Raw genomic sequence first — 23,237 nt, 5'->3', positions numbered from 1 at the left:
GTGAAATATTCAAAACGGTATAAAAAGCTACAAATGCAAATGTTTATCAATCTGTGAAACTGTACTCGGAGATAAAGTACGGCTATAGAGAACCCTGTAAACGTTTGGGATTAGTTTCTGGCACGAATCAAATTATGTCTCTCCATCGAGCTTCTCATCTAGAAGTGTGGCAAGGCAAACAAAGCCAGCCGACCGCATAAAGAGAAAGGGAAAAGCACGAGAGAAGAAGAGAACGTTGCTCGGTGCAAAACATTTTCAGAAGCGAGGTCCCGCTCGTTAGCGGCGTGCGAATTTTATTTGCATCCTATTAAAATGCAACTTCGCTAAATACTTCCAATACTTCTGCGTTCGTGACCCGCTCGATAAAGTTGCAAGTGTTTTGCGGTCGTGAAATTAAACCTTGCGCGCGCACTTATTTACCGATCGTAGAAAAAAATAGACGAACAAACATTGTAGCAATGAGATTCTAAATCTGAAACTTTTTAAATCGTAATTGTAAGCTTCGATCAAATTAGTGGAATTGCTTGAATTCGAACCAAGCGAAACAACAGGTTTGCATCAGTAGAGTGTTCCAACCGGCTTAAAGTCGAGTGACCTGATTAGTGAGAATGGGAATAAAAATTTGATACGGTATTTCGAGTCAAGTGAAAACGTTTACTCGATTTCAAATAATTTGAAACGCTTTATTAAAAATTGGTATCTTTTTTTTTAACTTGAGCTTTCGAATTCGAGAACGATTAATCAAAGAATATTTCGAATAAAACGAAGGAGAGGGTTTCGAGTTCCTTGAATTAATCAAAGTTTAAGCGTTTCTAGTTGTACAAGAACGAAATGAAACGAGTTGTTGCATCGTTTTCCAGGCACGCATCGCTGGAAACAACCGCGAATGTTGTTGGCCGAACTGTGGACAAGCTGTGGAGCGTTGATCATCGGCAGTTCCTTTGAACGGTGAATGCCGCTTTAATAACCAGTCAACCACGCGAAGTATTTCATTAGAGGCCGGAGATCCTGGTGGTGTTGGAGGGACAGGGACGAAGAAGGATGGGCGTGTTGGCGTCGCGTGATACGAATCCACGAGTTTAGAGGAACCAGAAGCTTCCCTTTGACGCCGTTCTCTCGTCTGGCGAGAAAGGAAGTACGATGTAGCACGATTCCGCTACGACCAGAGGCTACGGAAAGTTTAATAAGTGTCCGCTCGCTGTGACTACTACTTACACATGTTCCGGTGTCATCCCATCGTCAACGGGGATTTCTATCGATGTAACTGAGCTGTCTCCTTCAAGGATAAAGGTTTCACCTTGATCCAGGGATGCATCAGTCAAGAAGCATCTCATTCTCTGCCAGTTCGGTTATCGAACGTTCGCCAGCGGCAATAGAACGAGGGAGATGTAGTCAGACATCGACATCGCTACAGTTTCATCGACTTTGACGTATTCCAAGTGTTTAGACTCGATTCGAGTAGGTGTAGATTCTAGAACGCTGATAGATGAAACACGAGAATGACAATAACGTCGAACAGATAGAGATATATCGACTAGAATCTAGGTCGTTAATAGAGTTACAATGGATACGACTGAAGAGACTACATAATCACATAGATGTCTGAAGCCTGAAAACCCGTCCAGTTTTTCCACTAAAATCAAGCAAGCGGAGTTCAAATGTGGCTCAACGTCAATCGTTGGTTCTCCATCGACGTGACAGTGACTTTTGGCAGAATTTCCAACGGGTGGGTCGTGATGCTCGACAGATCGGTTTACGAATCCATTGCCTCCTCGAAACAGTCTCGTGCATCCTGTTCTTTCCACTCTCCGCTGCCTCGAAGTGGAATTTATTTCCAATCTGTATTTCCAGCCTGTAGAAACGCGACCGGGGTGCTAGCTACGTATGCACGGTCCGTAGGAACACGGAACTCGATTCGACGAAATAACACGTGGCTAGGGATCAGCAGCCGGGGATCAGCCTCACCTCTCACGAGAATAGATCTGCGAAACGTACTCTAATTCTTCCTTCGGCTTGACGTTCCATTCTTCGAAGAACGTCGATATTCTAACGACAGACAGAAATGGTACTTCGATAAAATATAGTACTGTAATACAAGTGCAAAGACAAGTTAACACCAGACGATACTCTCACAGTTGAAAGAACACAGTAACGACCTGATTCGCAGTGGTTTTCGACTAATTCAGTGGCGTGCTTAAAAAGCTTTCAGTGAGAAGACAGCGCGCACCGTTCGCGTGAAGTCAGTTGCAGCGCAAAAAGGGGGTGGAGCTGTAGAGACTATGATACCAGTTTGATAACGTGGGTCAGAGACTCGGTGCACGGTCGCGAGCAGCTACGTCCGTGTCTGGCCCGGCCAGCCGTGTTCATCCTTCTGGTAAGCAAGTCAGGTTGGTTGGACGAGAGTTCGAGGAGACTCGAAACAAGGAACGAACGATCGAGAGAGTGGAAGAGAGAGAGAAGGCAGAAGTTGCAGACGAGGAAAGCAAGGAATACACCGGGTCAGAGAGAATGCAGAGATTATAGAGAGTCTGTACGTGTGTGTCAGGGTAAAGAAGAAGAGGGTCAACTGGGAAAGTAAGAGACAAAGAAGGAGCAAAAGGGATTCGTAGGTGAAAAAAGAGAAGAAGAGAACAACGGACTGCAACGTGAACGTAGAAGTTAAAGAAGAGGAGGGGGTGGCGGAGGAAGAGGAAGAGGTGAGAGGACAAGCAGGCAAGTTTCCGTCTGTCCAAAGTGGATGGGGGTGAAAATGTTCGGAGTGTTGCTGGCATGTGTCTGGCTGGTTGCCGGCTCCCCGTTACATCCCTGGCCGCTAATACCGCACAAAGGTATGTGCCCAATCTACTAGTAATTTCTTATTGCTTCTTTTTTCGTCGATGAAATAAACCCGATGATTATGAATCCATTCGACCATACGATTTTCGTATCTTCGTAAGAGCGAGAGGATTATGAAGCAAACGTTCATTCGTCGAATATAGGGAATAAAGTTTTTCGTCGTTTCTTTTGCATCGTTGTTGGTATTGTTGTTTATCGTCCTATGCACGCGCGTTGATTTTTTTACATCTTGAACATACGGCCTCTCTTGCGATGCGGTTTGGTAGAACGTCGACAGTTTGTTGCAATTTTTTTTTCTCTTTCTTTCCCGGTCCTTTTTCCATCGAAATTACAGGAGCCCCAACGAGAGAGCTCTGGCAGTCTTTCACCCTCTTGCCCCCCATCGCTGTTGGCAGACTGTAGTTTTACGGCTGACGCGAACACCGTAATTTAAAATACTCCGCGATAAAAGAGACGAACGATAACGGCTTAACAACAAGAACAAAAAGTTATTCCATCTCGCAACGTTGATAATCCGATGTAGAAAAGTTGCCCGACGTTTCGTTGAAGTTCTTAACGCTGTGCTAAACGTTCTCTGTCGACTAACGATGATAGGAAACATACTCTCTGGTCGAACCACTGTTAAAAAGAACTGTTGACTTCCTTTGTGCTTTTCTTTGTTAATCCAAACTTCGAACCCCGTCAACTTTCTTCATTAAAAATACGCTCGTTAGGTTACAAAAATAATGTAGCAAGTAATAAGTGGGGAAGTTTCAGTCTTGTGGATATATGTTCAAGTAGAATGAGGCTGTCCATTGTCAACCACTTCCTGTGCGTTACGCGTACGTAAAAGTATTTGTTGAACTTCTTTTACATCTATTCAGTGAAAGAACATCTATTATTCATACCAATGATAGAATTAATATAAATCTTCATTTTATCAAAACATTTTAAATAGAGTAAGGCTATTTGTCAGCCTGACGTAATGCTGTACTATCTACTCTAAATTGAGGCTGTTGAACTTTTGTTCACATTTATCCATTCAAAAGAGTAATATTAACCGTACCAATTATGGAAATATTACGGATTACCCTCTTTTCTAACATACAATAGAATTTAAAAGACAATTTAATTTTGTCATTAACAATTGGTCGGAAAAAAACATCATTGTAACGACGACAACGATTAATACGCGTTATGTTAACGATCTGGAGTAGGTAATAGACGGTTCCATGGTTGGAAACCATCCTACAGCGGCAGACACAAAGAAAAGTAGCCACCTTTTTCCAGGCTCTTTGTATCGGTATCATCGTTCTCTCTTTTGTGTCGTCGCTTTCTTCAAGCTCCGTGGATGGAAATGAAGACACGAACCGACGGTAAATCGAGCGACGCGCACACCGGAAAGGCACGCTCGATTTCGCAAACGCGCAGCACCGACTATTACGTGGCTTTGCTCGCGTAATCGCGCTTCCATTTCGAGAATTAGTCCATCAGGATTCAACGTCGCGTGAGATCAACCGACTCATGTCAACACCGCTATCGTTTCTTTTCGGTGCACCATTAAAAAGAAAGGAAAAAGGGAGGAAGAGAGGAAATGTTTCTACTTTTGTCGAAAAGAGTTGGACTCTGTTCTTTATCCGCGAAAATGTCCCGCACGGATGTTTCAAACGGTAATTGGCGTAACGTCCCTCGAGTGTTCCACCTCTGGTCTGATACTGATAGACGCAACTGGTTTCGCGAAGAGAATTCCGATCGGAGTTTTTCCATTCTAATGAAATTAATTCGTTAAAACGACGAGAAACTTACTCGTTGTTTCTTTCCCACTTTAGACATTCTCTGGTTGTCGAGACTCTGCATCGATTAACGAGTTCGGGGGTCAAACTTCGCCCTTCCTTCTTATCTAAGTAATAACAGAGTAACAAAGTGAAATTAAAAGAATTTAAGAATTCGCAAGTTCGATCGATTAATTTACCAGGCGAGACTTTTAATCAAGAAGCGTTCGACGTGTCTCGGATTTCATTTCGCGCGTTGTTCCCTGTCTCGGGATTCCCACGAGGCGATGGATTTCATTGGAAATAGGCGACAGAGAGCTCGTCACGTAGTCCGATAAGAGCGATCCTCGATCAACGCCTCGGTGGTTTGTACGTAGCAGAGCGTTCGAATCGGTGATAGCGATCGCGCGTGCAAAGGCAAACGGGCTGAGACTGATAAATATTTAACCAAACCGTAGAGACGACCGACATACACGCTACAAGCCAAAAGAAAAATTTAATATTGGCACTCTCGTCACGGTGTGCACGGTTGCATTACGCGAAAAATTCCGGCGCAATTAGAGCAGCAAACGGAACAATTTCATTACGTCTAGCGATCAATATATCCCCCGGCAATACGTTGCTTCTAATTTGGACAAGTCTGTCTCAAAAGAGTAACTCATGTGGCAGTGGAACACAGAAGACAAAGAGTGAAATCAAGTCTCGCTTCGCTAGCTACTTCGCCTATCTGATCCCGATTATTTGCATTATACATTTGTAATGTTGCACGGGTCGCCTAATGGAACATTCGAATTTTGGATTAATATTCTCCAATTAAAAATTGAACATTTCATACACTTTTCACGAATTTTGCACCATTACATAATTAAACATTGCTGTGTTTCCTCGTCGTTATTATTTACAATAATTTCTGCCTTTCCTTATTTGTAGAAAAATTATTGGAAATCGATTTAAAAATATGCGGATCACAGGATAGCATTTTTATTATTATCGTATATTATTGTTCGCAAACGGAAAGCAAAGAAATAGAAAAATATGTGCTTGAGCCACTCGTATTCATTTTTGACTGTTTAATATCTAGATAATGGAAAACTGAAGCTTGTTTGAGCTACATTTTGAAGTGGAAAATAATTAGGCCATAGTCGTATGAATGGTTGAAAGGCGAAGAAGAGTGATATTTGGCAGACAGAAAAATGAGGAAAACGTTGAGCGTTTCAACGCTAGAATGAACGATCCCCGGTGTAAAGTAAAAAATGGAAACGAGGCAAATGTCTGTTTCAGTCGAACCTTTGTCAACGCTCCCCCAAATTTCCGTATCCATTTTTATCAAATTCAAGGGAATCACGTTGTGTTGTATCATATCATGACATTTGCCGTTTAAAGTGTTCGTCATCCTTCATTCCTTTTCTTTTTACTTTTCCTTTATCATTATTTGTATCGTGGTTGAATCCGTTCAGATCTCATTCCCCAGTGAATTAAGCGAAATCACGCGAAATTTCACGATGAAAGTGAAACACGGGCGTGACAAAGGGTGAAAGTGACTTTTATTTTGTCGAGCGATGAAATCGGAGATTTCCTGTCAATTTCGAGAAGAAAGAATTTCATTCTCTGCTCCACACGTGATAAATGCATCGAATCGTAAATTTGATCGCGCCGTTTAACGCAATTTTACTGAATTTTACTGAAATTGCGCTAAAACAGAAAGAAACATGTACTCGGTCAAGAAATAAAAGGAAATTCCAGCAATACCAGTTAATTTCCTGATCGCATGGACGAATATTACGCGACTGTTATACGTCGATAAATTATTCTAGCTATCTATGCACCGCATATACCTATCTCCACATCAGTAGGAGTATCTACTTTGTATTACAAGCGACATGTTCTCGAGTGTAAACCAAACGCGGCTGCACACCGGTGATGAATAATACGCGGTGAAACTGTACACCGTATAATTGCATATTTTTGCGGCGACTAATGCACTCATGGCTCGCGGTCGTTCGTTACGCACACTATTCGGCTACGGTGATGCGAATGTTTTATAAATTCGACTGATGACCGGCGAATGTTTACTGGCTGAAGCACAGCGGATCGATACTCAGCCTCGTTTCATTTCCTCCATTTTATTCTTATATTCAGCTGTAATGGACAATTTTTGTAGTTGACCTATCAACGAAACCAAAGTCGACTCGACTTTTTGATAAAAATATTTCCAAGGATGAATAAAATACGGATTTTTGCGATATCTGACCAATCACGCTCTTATACCATTTAAAAACACCGCGATAATAATTTGCAGCATAGTTTCTCTAAATTTATTTCTAGTGTCTATATCGTTCGAGTTTGTTAATTTTCGAGAAGAAGTGAAACACCTATTTCTCTGATGTCTGACCGTATTGATTAATCACGGACTAGTACCACTTAAAAATAATGCGCAATAGCAATAGAGAATTTAATTTGTCTAAATTTATTTTTGGAATCTATCTGGTTCCGATTCATTAATTAATCTATTCAGTAGATGAAATTGCAAAGATTAAGAGTAAAATTTCGGTCGCAGTCCAACACTCTACGTGACCAGAATCGGGCAATCGCGTATAGTTTAACGTACATTTTGCACGTTTTTTAGAGATTGTCTTTCAAAAGCAGCTCTCGAAGAGCAGCCGTGAGATTGTTAAAAGCAAGGAGCTAGAACTGAAGACAAAGCCGAGCCCGGAGCACATCCTGTACTTTGAAATCCGAGAGCCGCCTACGTAAGAAGGACGGGCAACGAGCTGGGGTTGGTTGAAAACCATAAGAAAAAATCAAGGTAACTGCTAGCGGGCAGATTATACGATCCGAAGGTAACCGTGTTGGTTAACGATGGCGTTGCCACGTTGATGGCTCCACAGAGGGAAAAGTTGCAATCGCGACGGGTAACAAGCCTGTATAATATAAAATTGCATATTCATACTTAGCTCCAGGCAAACCATGAATACGTGGCTGCTGTCGTCTTATCTGAACGATGTGCATTATCGAATTGTTTTCGCTCGAACGGGGAACAGAGGGTTGGAGCAGACCCGTATTAAATGATGGAACGTTGATAAGGGGAACGTGGTCTTCGTTTGACCGATTGTGCACGGGTCAAACGTTGTGGAAAGTGGAAAACAAATTGAGAGTGGAACGAGGCTTCGATTAGATCTCTCTCTTACGACATAACGTAGAATTCATCCGGTAAAGAATACGAGAGACGATTACCGGGAACTGTTATAACGTTGACTTAACAGCTTGTGGAAATTTAATTAGAATTTCATTTTTGCAAACACCGATCTTTGCGTAAGGGTAAAGCTAGCCCATTTCAGAGACGTAGCTTTCATGGAAGCGAGGAGTACTGATGGTACGGTGGTTAAATCTGGCTGCACACAGGTCAGGTAGTTAAAGGCCAGTGCTACAAATAAACGTTAAATTATTGTTCACTATATTTCCTACTACGGTCTTGAATAGAACTGTTATGAAGTGCCTGTAAAGACGGTAATACGACCAAGTACCGTACTGGTCTAAGTACCATTCACTTTCGGTTATATTCACTGGATTCTTTTACATTTATTTGACGTTCGAGAAATCGTTAAACAATTCTCATTGTTAGAGTATACCGTTGGTGGATAGAAAGGAGGGATAGAAGGAAAGGACAGAAGGAAAGGATAGAAAGTAATATAGTGTACATTAACATCAGACAAAGGCGTGTCAATAAAAATCAATTGCAAAATTTCATAATTAAAACAGTGGTATAGTTCGATTATAATAAATAGTATATCCAAGTTGTCGGTGCTGAGCGAAGGATCGTTGAATTTCGTGTACTATAGACACGGATTGGAAAGAAACAAAGAGGGCAGCGTTATCGTGAACCGGTTGAACTGACTGAAGGGCTCTTGGTTTTTCGAAGAACCGAATCACAAGGAGGACAGGTAGAGGAGGATAGATAGAGGGGAGAGGAAGAGTGTCTTGCAAGGTGGCTGCCCCTGGCAGTGCTCGCGTGGAATAGAGGGTCCTCGAAGGGCACTCGACCTCGATGTAACGACTTTGCACACGCTCGTAACTCGATATTGTGAAATCCTCTTATCGCGTGGTAGCAGCTGCAAGCGCATAAGAGCCATCGGGAACGCGAAAAGACTGTGTCGCGATTACTCGCGATTACTCGAACGCCGTGAACTCTAATTTCCCTGTTTGAGCGCCAGGGAAACGGTCACCCTCCCCCCTCTTCCTTCTTTCTCTCACATTCAGTTTGCAAAATTTGCCGGACAGAGCGAGTGAATCTCTTTCTTTACGGCCACAAATACCTTGGAAATTAATAAGTTTCTCGTTGAACGATACTCGAGATTCTCTTCTTCGCGAGCGTCGATACTTGAAATTGAATACTTTTTTGCACTTTCGAAAAGGGATATCAGATCCCCTGGAATAAATAATTTATCAGCGTGGTAACCAGCATGCAAAACGAGGGTCGAACGCATAACTCTGTGAAAAGGGGGATGAAGATGTTTTCGCTCACTACGAAGAAAAAACAAGCTCCACCTTTTAGGAGGGATCGAAAAGTTGGTCCGAAGAAGCTCTCGAGAGGATCTTAATGAGGTTCGAATGGAAGTCCTTCGTCTTCGTCTTCGAGTGGTTGCTCGAATATTCTGGTGATCGTAACGAGCAGCCAGAATTCCCAGTGATCGTCGAACGAATCCATCTCTTCGAGCATTCGGCTATAAACTGTCAGATATAACGATTCTGGTCTCGAAAATAATTAGTACATCGATAGACAAATTATAGAGAAACTATTGTGAATTCTATGACTGTAAAGAAGTAGTCAGACAACGACTTCAGGTTTAACGGAAATCATGAATTATATTTGATCGTTAAGGTTGAAAAATTAATTGGTACTTCGGCAGAGAAATTGTATAGAAACTATTGCAATTTTATGATTGTAAGAAGAAAGCGACGAGACCACGAATTCAACTTTAATCACTCGAAGCTTTAATAAAAGGAAAAGGAATTTAAAATGAACAAGAAATACATAGATACTTGCAACTTTCCATAGAAAATAAGTACGTATTAATAATGGAATTTGTTTAACGTATATAAAGTTAATATTTAAAAATATTTTACGAGAGAGAAAGATCAATTTAAGATATTAAATCCATAATACTATATTTGGTACTTTGCCCGAGTTTCTCTAGAGATTCTATTAACTAGTTAACAGAAATTATGAATAATATTTCACTTCTAGGATAAGAAAAAAATGAAAAAAAAAAAAAACAGGGAGGATCGAATGCAAACGCGCTAGAAGATTTCATTCCCTCCGCTGGCAGATATCACGTCTGAAGATGGCTCTGATGACGGTGCATTTTGTTTCAAGTCCTTCGGCGGTCTCATTTCTCTCCATCGTACGTGTAGGCACTTTTTTACGTTTATTACACTCGCGACACCATCATACTACTTTTTTCTCTCGGAGCACCGTGCATACGGAGAGAAGCTCCCCCAACTTGATGAATTGCTGCGTACGCGAGGAACAACACCCAAGATTAATAACGTCCTTGCGCTTGAAAAACCAGATAATTGAAACAATGTACTGGTTTCATTCGTACGGTCACTACATCTGCTAGACCGTACCAGACTTTATCCTAAATTACCTAAGAAAATGATTTATTACTCGGTTGATCTCCGTTACGAGTCTAATTAAACTAGTTAGAGTAATATCTTGGCAGAGGGTGCGAAACGCCGATAGCGTATGAGGAAGCAGCCTATTAGAGACAAGGGTTGGCGGCAGTTTCTTAATTCGTTAGGAAGTTTCGCCAACGTATTAACGGCGCTAGATTCGATTAACGGACGCCCGGTGGATGCACGTCGAGCTATGAACGTGATTTAATTTAATCAGCACCTAGACACGGAGAAGGAGCTAGAAGGTCGGGGATCTAAGATGGTATGGCTCGGTGAAAGGGCAGAACACGTCACGAAACCCTTCAGGGTAGAAACGCAAGAGGGATGGTAGAGACACATCGCTGTTAGAGCGTCAGCGATAGTTAGTTTCAAGTTGGGTATATTTTTGTGTTTCAGATTCTCTAGTAAGCATTTTTATCACATTTCGCTCTAGTTCCGTTTGTGTTATAGTCAAGAGAATTTCTAATTTCCTAGGATTAGTGGTTTTCTTGCTGTACATTAGTAGTAATTGATATGCATCATAAACTCGCGAAGTTTCGGGCTCTACACGACCAATTAGTACCATTACCATTTCTAACTTGCGAGACGCGTACGTCGTTCCAATATTCACAAGGCTGTAATTATTCGTGAACATTGCCAATGTTCAAGAAACCAATTAATTAATTATCAGTCAACGCTCAACCATCTTATTATCAGGAATGGAATTTTCACGTGGAAGGGAATTATTCAGAGTTCGATAGAATACGTTTACCGAATGACGTATCGTCACGATACTTTTCGTTAAGCGAAAGAACCTGTACATTACCGTTTTCAATGTAAGCCTCTTACAAGCAGGATTCTGGGATGTATTTAATGCGAATTATCTTTGTTTCCGCGTTTCTAAGATATGTTTGCTGCAGTAACAGCCACGTAATTTGCTTTTTCAATGGAAGCAAGCCTTTTAACGCAGTGTTCTGGGATTATCCTGCGCGAGGAGGCTTTCTTCGAGCTTTTGCTTGGAATTTAATTAATGCCGCCTTTATCGCATGGCATGAAATAAAAACTGGTTTAAAGGCGAATCTCAGCGCGATGCAAGCTCTGTATGAGAACCTACAGAGCCTCGATTCGAAATGAAGAAGAAAAACATTAAGAATCAAGATCTAAGAGCTTACAAACCGGAACGAAAATTGCAAGGAAACTTCGTGAACAGTAAGTTTTAGACGAAGGATTCTGGTGAATATTAAGCGAATTATTTTACTAAGATTTTATTTTTCAAATAACAAAAATTAAGTGCACGCTTTTCTCAAATATCGTAATAAAACGCTTGGAATTTATCAACTTACATCTCATTCAATTTAAGTTCAATAAAATAGCGAAATGTTGGAAAATATCCAATTTGAAAGACTGCCTTCACCACCTAAATGTTTTCAAGCGCCGATAAAAAAAAAGTACAAGTTAAATATTTCTCTACAAACTGGCTTCAAGAATTTCAGAAAAATCGATGATTAACATGAAAGCTAGGCAACCTTCCTTGTTAGATACGAAATTAAAACGGCTCATAAATTTAGCGAAGCGTCTTGGAGCGGATAAGATTTTGTTTAAACGAACGTTTAACTCGTTCCTTGCTGCATTTCCTATCCTGGTGCATTATTAAATGTCAAAGTAATTTCACAAAGTGATGCAAGCGATGATTCGCTCCTAGCGGTGAAGGGGGAAAAATAGTGCGAGTCTTTGTGAGAATGACTGCAGTTTACCGTAAGCAAAATGGAACGGGAAAAGCTTGGTTGAAGCTTCCTCGACTCGAACGCAAAAGAGATTGCGGATTATCATGACAGATCTTGATGCTCTCGGGGATCAAGGCTCCTCCTATGGCCAACTCCTTTAGATGCCCGGAGACGGTACCAGTGTTTTGCATAAAACTGAAGAAAAAGCTGGTAGAAAAAAGACGAAAGCACCGATGAGCCGGGTACTAGTTAAATGCACTGGCTACAGATACTGGTTAATGAGCCGTTCGATCAATGTTATTAAATAATTGAGAGATACATCATCTCTCCTGTCTACGGAAGATTACTTGCTTACCAGTGTCGTTCATCAACGCCGCGATCAACTACAAGTTCACACAACATTTCTACAACGTTCCCTGTAAAGCGTATAATCGCTTAAATTGCGATAAATTTACTAGTAAAATTGTTGTTTCAGTTCTTTCGCGTGTAACGCGTCGTAAGTAGATCGTGACCGCGACTAGTCGGGCCGAGTCGAATGAAGGTACGGGCGAATTGTGACTGGATTTTTACCTCGACCGCCAGTTCGATCACTCGACAATGAGTTTAATTATCTTCTTTTTGCTTGAATTACTACACGGTCGTCGGACATTTCCTCAAAAACATCGTCGATTGGCCAATTACAATCACCGGTGAATGGCGGCGTGTTAAAAATCCGATAGAAAGGCGGCCGACACTTTTCCACGCGGACGATCCGATTTAATCGACGCAACGGATGACGGAGGGCTCACTATCCAGCGAGAATTTGCAATTACGTTTCTCTAATTCCTCCCGACGTGGCGACATAGACTGGACACAGGCGTTCCGTTTTTATCGCATGAGCGGCTCCGCTTATTTATCGATAGCTCGTAAAAGAGCGGCCGGCAAACGGCTCATAAACGAGCCTCCAATAAAACTGGCATGCTTTCTCTCTCTCTCTATCTCTTCTCTTCCCCTTTCGTTCATGCTTTCCCAATCCGGCCTCTCGAAGCGGATCGTTAGCCGGAAATTTCGAGGCTCCTCACTCGTAAATTTTGGCCATGAATTTTTACGGCATGGCGAATAGCCGTCACGTTCGATCACCGATCCGTGAGAAGAGACAGACCGTGTCCTCTGCAAAACGGCGTTTTTAATTGCCCGACACAATTGTAATTCAACGGGTATTAAACAGAAATCACGGGAAAATTTTGCCCACGTTGTACCACAGGTATTGAATTTTTCCCTTTTCTCGTGTTTAGTGTAGCGCTGTTGATCAGCTTGCAGTTGATTAGTCATTGTCGCTTCTTAACCCTTTGCCTCGTGATTTTTTTTTAGAGAAATATAAATGATAGTATCCAGTAGGTTAGTGTTTCGACGTTTATATATTTTTTATATTTTTACATATGCGCATTCTATGCGTTTTTGTACTCGTAAATTTTTCATAATTCGATTTATTAACATAACAGCGAAGCATCGATATATTATACACGTGTAATTTATATTTATATACTTTGGATCTGAAAAATCAAAGTTAAGGTCGGAGTTTGAGGCAAACTCTATTAAAAATATAATTTGCAACAACCACAATCTGTACGAGTGTGGTGAGATGTTATAAGACAAGAAGTTAATTAACATGCGACGCATCGAAATTAGAAATCTGACAATCTTGTTACGCGTTGGTTCAGTCGAACCGCTGCGAAGTCACGGACCGTGGTAATTTGGCGCAACAATTAAATAGACTGGGCGCCATCGAATGCTAATTAAAATTTGTACGTTGTTATCGGTTTGTCGCGTGGTTGATCGTTAACCAAGGGAGCCCAGGAAAGCGTACGTTTGATGGGCCGCAGGAATTGAACGTTCGTTCCCTTGCAAATTCATTGCTCGCTTTATTTTATTACGCAGTATGGCGTTCGGAAAACAGCCGCAAGATTGATGGTGTCCCGTATTCCTGTCAAACGCAAAATACACCAAATCTAGTTACGCAATACTCGTTATAAATATATATTAAACTGACTTTTGATGCATCATTTTTCACTTATTGGTAAGCCATACAAATGTGAGTTCACTTGTATGACCGACAAATTGAATAAAATTAATATCTCGCTCGTTTTTCATTTTATCACAAAAGCAATACGTACGGATTTTCTACGTATTTTGTTCATTATTCGTTTATTATGAAGCATGCAGGAATTCTATTGCTTTACGCGAAGAAGAGTTTTCCCCTTTTTCCTTCTTTCAACGCTAGTGATCCATTTCAATGATGGATCAGTCACAAAAGAATGCCTTCCATCATCGTTGAAAGTAGTACAATGATGTCTAAAGGTCGTAAGGGAAATATCCCAGTCAAATACAGCCCTCAGCTGGAAGACTTAAACGGTTTAACCTTGTCTATTCTGAAAAGCAATTTTGTAATAACAGGGAAACCGTGACAACATGCATCATAGTCGAAGGTAACCACATCGCAAGCAGAATAGGTTGACCATACATCAGACGAGGTGCATGCGTTTTATTAAAGCCATATTTTTCGCGAATGTTTAAAGATACTTACACTGCTGTCCGTACGTATTTCGACGCAATTCGATCAAAGGTTCGCATTTTTATTATATTTCGAAAATTAGTACAAACATTCTGTTACATTTGAATCGAAATAAAGAATGTACCCGCGTCACTCAAGTCCCATGTTTTTCTCTAACGAATAGTTGAAACTTCGTAAAATCTAAATGCTATAATACTAATCGAATATTGAAATATTAATCGCATACTTACGCGTGTAATGATCATTGAGGAATTGGTAAAAGGTGGAGCTGATCAGTTTGGTTTCTGGAAAACTCAATTTAGAGGTGTTCAAATACTTAGAGATGGTAATGCACATTGTAAGACATACAATGTACTCTCTGGAAGTAGTAATCGCCTGGTTTAATCCACCTTCCGCGAAGAAAAAGTGGTTCGAAATGCGTTAGCGTTCCTGCTATCGGTATTTACCTCCGTATCCAATTCGAGTCTGCTAATTCGACTCGGAAACCGGATACCCTCTCGCTTTTAAATGGATCTAATCTAACCATCCCCTCTTCCGCCGGCTACCCCTCTGAACGAGCGATCGTTTTTTGTTCCGCTCGAGCGGGGTTGTAGCAGGCTGCGCGCGTGGACCGTCCGGATTTTCAAACGTCGTAGTCAGAGTAGGAAACTTTACGGAAATGGAAAAAGTCTTGGAAGAAGATTCCTTCTCGTACTTCGTTGGTCACACAGAGGTCGGGATACAGAGGAGGTTATTCTTGCTTCTCTCCAACGGGCCAGCAAAAAGTCGATACGCCACTGCGGCGAATTTTCAACGTTGGACCGACTCTCGCCGGAGAGGTCAGGTGGGATTCACGCTGGACGCTTCACGCGGAGATCGAACTTTTTATCAGCGACTCTTCTCGAAATTATATTTCAGAGTTCAAGGCACAGAGTGGACTAATGTCGTCCGATTTACTTTCACGAGAAAGATAAATGGAGAGATATTTTAGGCCAGATATGTGGCTCTTGGAAGAAATATTCAAGTATGACAAATAAATACGGTTAAACCCTTTCCGCGAACTCGGACGTATTAGCAAAATGTGCGGTTGGAAAGTAGGGCATGCTATTCCAGATTTATTTAATTTAGTAACCTCGCAAGACAAAGTGCTGTCCTTCGCAAATAGGAACTTAAGCTGAATAACGTGAGCTCTTGGTACATATTTGGACAAGAATTAGGTAGAGACCCAGGACTGACACTTTTTACCTTGAAACTAGCATGTTTGAAGCAAATATCCAGGATTAACAACGGATTGCATTCTTCCTTCGTACAGTTTTTCATGTTATTCCGAGATAATATAACTATTTTACGGTGTAACACGGGACAGACTTAGATAAATAGTCAAATATAGAATTATTTTCGTATTATAAATATGGTGCTTAGTTCCTAAAAAGAGTTTAAAGCTCGCTCTTCGTCATAAATATCAGAACGCTTACAGGAATTAAGATAAATGTCAAAAATCCTGGGAAACATTAATTCTAAATTCTGCGTTATTTTACTATACCGTCAAAGTTCTACAAAATTCAAGCAAATTTCTCGCTTCACCCATATTATAAACGATGAATTCAAGGGGAAAGTTAGACGTTTAACAAAACGATTTTGCTTATTTCCGACTCGACCTCGGTATACCTTCTTTCCAAAAGATAGAAGAATTTTCAACGTTTCCAAGGGGTAAATACGTGACCAACGAACAGTAAAAGAACAGAGGGAGAAAGGGAGCCAGCCCGATAGACAGGACGATTGTGGCGTAACGCAGTCGTTATCTCGCGTTTTTTCCGTCGTCAAGGGCTCTCCGCCTGCCTCCGGCTTCTCCCCTCATCATCATCCCTTTCCACTCTCGTTCGTAACTCGTCGAGAAGTGCGGATAAAGGGATGAATCGACGGTAGAATAGTAAGGGTGAGAGGGATTAGAGTATCGGAGGGAAACGACCAAAGGGATACGGAAAAACCGGTCGCTGGGATTATTGAAACTTTTGGGAGGAGGATAAAGGAGCTCGGTGTGTAAATTAGTAGCGATTTCTTGCCGACTTCGAATAATTTCTCGATGGAAGAAGAACGTGGAAGCAGAAGAACGAAATATAAACCTCCGAAGAGACGAAGAATTAAAACGCGGGGGAAAAGCAGCAGATGGAAACAGGTTAGTGGGGAAATTTAGGAAATGCAAGGTAAAAAAGCGAGGGAGAAATAAAGAGAGTACGAAGAGGGTCGAAAGAGGCGGTGATATTGTGAAAAAGAAGGTTCTGTAGAAGGACAAAGAGGAAATCAGGTAACGTGTAAAGGGAGAAGAGAAAAGGAAGGGGAAAATATAGGTATACTGAGAAGGGAAGAACGAGTACGTAGTGGATGGACGAGCCGAAGAATAATGAAAAGAGACAGAGAGAGACAAAGAGTAGGGTATAATAGATGGAGAGAATAGAAGAAAATCAACGCGTCCTGCAAACATCGACGCCGAAAAGAGCGCCACGATGGTTTGGAACGTATGTAATTGCAGCGAGAAAGTGACCTACCGAATCGGGGACACGGTACGTGACACACGAAAAATTGGATAATGCGAATTGGCGGTAACAACCGGCTACCGTGGGAGGAGTAGCCGGAGTAGGGAGTAGGAGGTGGGCGGTTCCCGAATAAAATTGCGGACAACGATGTGTACGTGTCGAGGATGGGGCCGGGAATAGAACGTGGAACGACGAAAATGGCAGGCCGATTGCGTTGTAACTGGCACAGGAAAAATGCCGCTGTTAATGTATATCATTGCTGACGCGGCGAGGTATTATTTTTCGAAATATTTCGCCCCCGCATCTGCGACCTCCGATCGTACATTTTGCAAGTGACACCTCCGTCATGGACAAGTGCACCGGGAAAATTGATAATTCATCTTCTTTCGGACGAAACATTGTACTACTTCTGCCTTTTTTCTTTCTTTTTTGATTTTTTGTTTTTTTAAATTCATTGCTCTATGTTGGAACGAATATTTCATATATACAGAGCGTTAAAAAAGAGAGTTCACAACTTTATATAAGGTTATATTACTCATTCAGAGAAGTAACAAATGTTTAAAATCGATAGAAGTCTGAAAGGCAATACTTCTGATATAAAATCAACTATTCTTAATTATGACACCGTGGATTTGCCATCGTGAGATGCTTCTTCTGTTTCTAGACACAGATCAACCAATTTTCGATTAATAAACTGAAACAGCTCGTACTGTAATTTTTTCGAGACGACGTCTGTCACGCGAAATCGAATTACTTTCACTAATCTCGTCGAGTTTCACGGAATTTAATTCGATCGGTTGAGAATCTCTGGATGAAATCTTAACGCAGATTTCCTTGCGGTAATTTCGCCCCAGCAGCCGTCGTTGCGATTCGTTAATGTTCTTCCGAAGAAAAAGCAGCGAGTCGATAATCCCAGCAAGTTTCTCAGTTTGCGGAGAAACATTTACCTGTGAAACTGTTGTGCCTGTGTGCACAGATTATTCCAAGGCACTCTCTCGCGCGCGGTTACGTACGAACCGGGTAATTATGGAAAGTTACTGCTCTTTGATCGAAGTAAATCCGTATATTTTATTGACAAACTCTGGCTACTAACTTTTCCATTAGGAGACACTAAGGATTTCCCTATAGGCGAATAAATCCGCGGAGTGGTTCTAGATGTTGCCTCAAAGGAAGGCACTGTTAAAAATTGCGCTTAATAATGCATGTCTTTTGGTTAAAGGGAAGTTAAAGGAGGAAAATATCCGTATTTCCCAAAACTAGTTAATATTTCGGGAAAAAAGTAACGATTTATTCGTTAACGAAGGGATACACTGACTGGCGAAAGTGTTTGAATACTCGCCGTAGTAAAGTTTTACGTCCATGGTAAAACATTGTAGAACTTCATTAGGACTGTTCTAAAACACGAGTCCCATGAATATATTGGTAAAATTTGTAATCAGTTCGAAAATATCTGTATAGAGAAATTGCAAGATATTTAGTGGAAACATACATTTAGTAAAGCAGCGATGATGAAATTTCAAAATGTTTCGTAGAATACACATAATATATTCGTAAAAGATGGTTACAAATGTTCGAATACTCTACTGAGTATGTCTATATACCTCGAATTATAGAAAAATGGAAAGACAAATACGGTGGATACTCGGTTGCTTAGACGACACTGATTTTCTATTCGGTGAAAATCGGTCTGAAGTAAACGCGATATTAAGCGGTGAAATCTATTTAACGTTTCCTATATCGATATTTCATCTCGGAGATACGGACGATTCGGAACTTCGATTAAACTTTAATTGCTTCGCATCACCGGAAGCGAACCGCGTTGAAAATGACATTTTCACCGTATCACTTTTATTCGCCGTGATAAATAGCGCTTTTATAGCCTCTCACTTCGTTTATCGTGCTCGTTTCATTTAATGTTACTTAAAATGCCGCTTTCGTACGTAGCTGTTTCTGTAATATTTGATAAAACTTTCGAAAACCGCATCTCGCGGTACATTTCAAACGTGAAACACGTCTACTGAACTTACAGTTACAACTCTATTTAAATCGTAAGTAAATTTAACGTCGATTCTTCGTCGGTACGCTGGTTTAAAAACGGTGACATCGATCGGTCGATTTCGATAATTGAATCGCGCTCATCAGCGGACGCTTAAAGGGAATCGAAAACAAGGGGCGAGGTTTTAATTACGTAGTTAAAATTTTACACGGGACTCGTAACGAGTGCGTGTGGCGCATATAAAAATGGGGGAAACTCGAAACATGGATGTTCGTTTTCATGTAGCAAGCATACCTCCAATATACACAGAGCTAACTCCACTGTGGCTGACCTTTAACGAGTTATTCTACTGCGCGCGATTCAAGTCGCGTTTCATCGTGAACGCTCGACTGCGATGCAATCCGATGGTCGAAATTATAAAATTGAAACAATCAATTTATCGATGCCTCGATTGCTTTTCAGTTTACGTCCGTCAGATAGAAAAGACGTGCCCTCCCAGTCCCGTCTCGTAAAACGAATTTCATTACATTCGCAATTTATCAATTTTCCCCCTTTCTTTCGGATGTTCAACGAGGCGTTTCACGACGAGATCCGTATTTCTTTGATATTCCGGCTAAAAGAACGGTTGCTCTCATTAAGTTTCCAAGTACCACGAATTGATTTTGTACGCGTGTTTTAACTCGTGAGTGTAAGCGTTAATAAATAAGCGATACGAGCGTAGATCATATAAACTCGTTGACAAAGTGTTTCGTGAGAACTCGACTGCATATCTCGACCAAGAATTTGTTGCGTACTTTAATATGTCGTAAATTAGGGGATACGCGTATCAGACAGAAATACCCGCGCTGCTAAATTAAATACAACACACGCAACGCTGTGAAAGGTCGAAGGCGAACGTGTCTTAATTGTTTTAGCAAACTCCATCGAGAAACGAGTGTGGAAGTAACAGGATAGAAAATAAGCGTTAGCATGCAAAACTGTAATATGAAGAAAAAATGCAATTTATATGAAAAACTGAATTAAGCTACTGTCAAAGGTAAAAGTCGATCTTTAGCAAAACGTTGCTAGCTCGTGTCGATGTTCTCGCTCGTGAGAGTTTATACAATAATTCGTTGATTCTCTCAAAGTAAGCACGAAACGTAACGGAATGTCTGTAATATAATGCAAGAACGATAGAACCGATCAAGGGGCTCGTGGTTCTACGAGAATTTCATCGAAGCTACATTGCCTTCGGCGTCATTTCCACATCGAAGAACCAACGAATATTCTCCTACATAGCGTAGTTTCGAAAAGTCCACGGGCTATTGTCATTAGAAGAAACGACAACGAAGACGCCGTTCACGCCAAATTGAAAATTAATTGCAAGAAACTTTGCTAGAATGTTAACAGATGACGACGTGCAGAGTTTCAATCTATGAGAGACCAACGTTTCGTTAACGCAGCATTTCATTTGTAACTTCTTTTCAGTCAATTCACGTTATTCGATCCTATAGAATTCGTGACGTGATTATGAAATGGAATATCAAAAATTTATTCCAGCAATATTACTTTCATTACTATTTCTTCTTCAATTTAAATACGATAATTTTATGAAATTTCAAGAAATTTGAATATTTTGTAGCGTCGCGATCAACTATTTTTTTGTTAAATTATATGAACAATAAATTATAATAAATAATAATAATAAATAAATTATATCAACATGAAAAATTATGACTTTTCTCTCAGTCGAAGAACCGTTCTTAAACACTGCGCGACGTTGGCATACAAGAAGTTCATTACGTGTTCCCAACAATTTCGCAACGTTATCCTCGCACGTCTTTCGTATCCTTCCGTTATATTTAATTCGCTGCCACCTTTCTCGAGATAGATCTCGCGTATTGTTCGCGAGAAACGCCGAGAAAGCCCGATTCCGTGGTACAAGCAACATTGGGGAAAACGTTGGTATAGTCTTCGAAATGAATGGTGGGGATGAAAGGAAACGTAGTCAGCACGGTTGTAAATTCACCTTGCACAGGGATTACAAGACTCTGTGAATGGAGTAGTTTCCATGATTATTTAATTCATCACCGGACTGGCCTTTGTGAGCAATTTTTTAAACTCAACTTCATCTTTTTCAAGAAAATTGCCACAGAATTTATTATCCAAGGTAGATCGCTGTATTTTTAATCATCTGACAATTTATCCTTTATTAGTTGGAAAGAATTTTATAAAAGTACCTATATACATTTTCATAACTCGTTTGTGGTATCGTAATTCTAAGATATTAATTAAAATACGAGACCATGCATCACAATCAAAGTTTTATTGTCAATAATATTTTCAATAAAGCTGTTTTGTGCTCACTTAGAAATATTTTAATAGATAAAACGATAATTTCCGCTTAGAAGTCGTCAATCATTTCTCATCAAAATAAACACGGTTCCTAATTGTCGATAGCATCCTTTTTATTTTTATGAGTTTCGTCTCAATGATAACACCTAACAAACTATTATTAAGTAATTCGTTAATAATTTTCCATATCTTTTATGAAACGTCGTCATTTCGATTTCCAACAGCTTTTTTACAAGAATGATTTATGTACTCGTCTTTTATCAAGGCAACATCAAAGAATCGAAGTGAACTCGATTCGAGTTAAGTTGATGGATCATGGATAAGAATTGAAGGAATAAGCAGAAAGCACGTTGCGATCGAATCCTATGGATCTCACTGGATAATACCTTCAAAGAGACGATTTACACAGTCCGGACGCGGGCTATTTCCTTTACAAATAAATGATCAGTCTATTCCACGTAGTTTGTTTCAAGCCCGTGTCGGTTCGTATTTCCGTTAAATATTTTATCGGTCTCCGAAGTTTTAACCAATGGTTCGCACGCATCAAGTGCTCATCCTCGTCTGCTCGTTCAAAGTATAGGGAAGAAAACTTGAACAAAAGACAGCTCGAACGCTTGTTATCCATTTAGCACAGTGTTAATCCTAAATCGATGAGACACGCGATGGGAAATCAAGATTCCATTTCCCTTCGACTCCCTTTTAGCCATAGCTGTTCGTTTATTCTCTTTTCACCTATCAACACGATAGCAAGGGGTTTGGTCGTGACGCGATCCTATCTACAGGTAACCAACAAATCCACTGGAGGACATGGAACGATTGACTTAAAAAGATCTTTGTGTTGAAACCTAGACGAGAAACTTGAAAGATAATTGCACAGTTCCTGATTATTTAAAAAAATTTTTAATCATATTCGACACTTTTCTAGTTATAGTATATCATATACACAGATGATCGTACACAAAATATATACTCAGACCAACAGAGGATTAACATCTTTTATTTGGTCACCCAACAGAGGCGTGCTGATAAAGAAATGAATTTTAAAATTTTGGAGAAGGTACACGTGACGAAACGAATGGCCCGTGATTTATGAAACAGGTAGAATTTTATTCTTCGTCGATTAAAATCAAATTCGAGTGATTCGGATTGGCGTTGACAACCCCGGTAAGAAGTTGGAAAACTGCTCCGCCACTGGTGCTGCCGCGGTTGTGGATATATCGTTGCCATGTTCAAGTTTCGATTGCAGTTAGTAGGTGGAGAGCAACTCGCGCGCCCGCGCCTCGGAGAAAATTGCACGCTGAATTCGTCTTAGTTTCCATACACGAATTTCCTTTCCTATTTGTCACAAGCGTAGGCGAGGCTACTTATTTGTACACGTCCTCGTAGCCATGCACCACGATAGAACGCAACTGCGCCTCGAATCTACCAGTCCAGAGGAATGATCGATTCACTTAGAGGGTCAGCTTGCTTCGACGAGACATTAGTCGTCGTGCTGCGTTTCTAACTCACCCCTACATACACATACATCGTTCATGGATACACACACCAAGGTTTGTCGGAACCTGATGTTGCGACTATTCTGTTACACGGGACCAGAGGACGTTGGCAAACGTCTCTGCAGAACGTTCCGCTGTTTGGCGAAATCGACTGGTGGCGAGATTCGATATTACTCCGTCAGAAAAGTAATTTACGGCGTCGTTCGGATTTCATCTGCACGGTCTTCGAAATCGAACGATTCATAAAGCGAGATAAAGGCCGCTCGCCGTTTTTTCTCCATACATACAGATTTTTTTCTCTTGTCAAAACACACAGAAGGGGGGCAACGGTTGTCAGGTTTCCGTTTTATCAAATCCTCCGCTCCCTCTTCCCCCCCCCCCC

General features: G+C 40.8%; 1 protein-coding gene across 1 annotated transcript in view; it reads left to right on the top strand.

Moving 5' to 3' along the window:
* Window positions 1-863: 863 nt before the first annotated feature.
* The window catches only part of LOC100746737 (disintegrin and metalloproteinase domain-containing protein 10), a 150,296-nt gene continuing 127,922 nt past the window's right edge, over window positions 864-23,237 (top strand). Inside the window, exon 1 of the mRNA XM_003490152.4 lies at window positions 864-2,828. Coding sequence (XP_003490200.1) covers window positions 2,738-2,828 — 91 coding nt within the window. The 5' untranslated portion in view covers window positions 864-2,737. The remainder of the gene's footprint in view (window positions 2,829-23,237) is intronic.

The sequence above is a fragment of the Bombus impatiens genome, unplaced genomic scaffold (assembly GCF_000188095.3).
Source record: "Bombus impatiens unplaced genomic scaffold, BIMP_2.2 scf_0406, whole genome shotgun sequence".
Classification (NCBI taxonomy): domain Eukaryota; kingdom Metazoa; phylum Arthropoda; class Insecta; order Hymenoptera; family Apidae; genus Bombus; species Bombus impatiens.
This window is presented reverse-complemented; position numbering and strand designations above follow the sequence as displayed.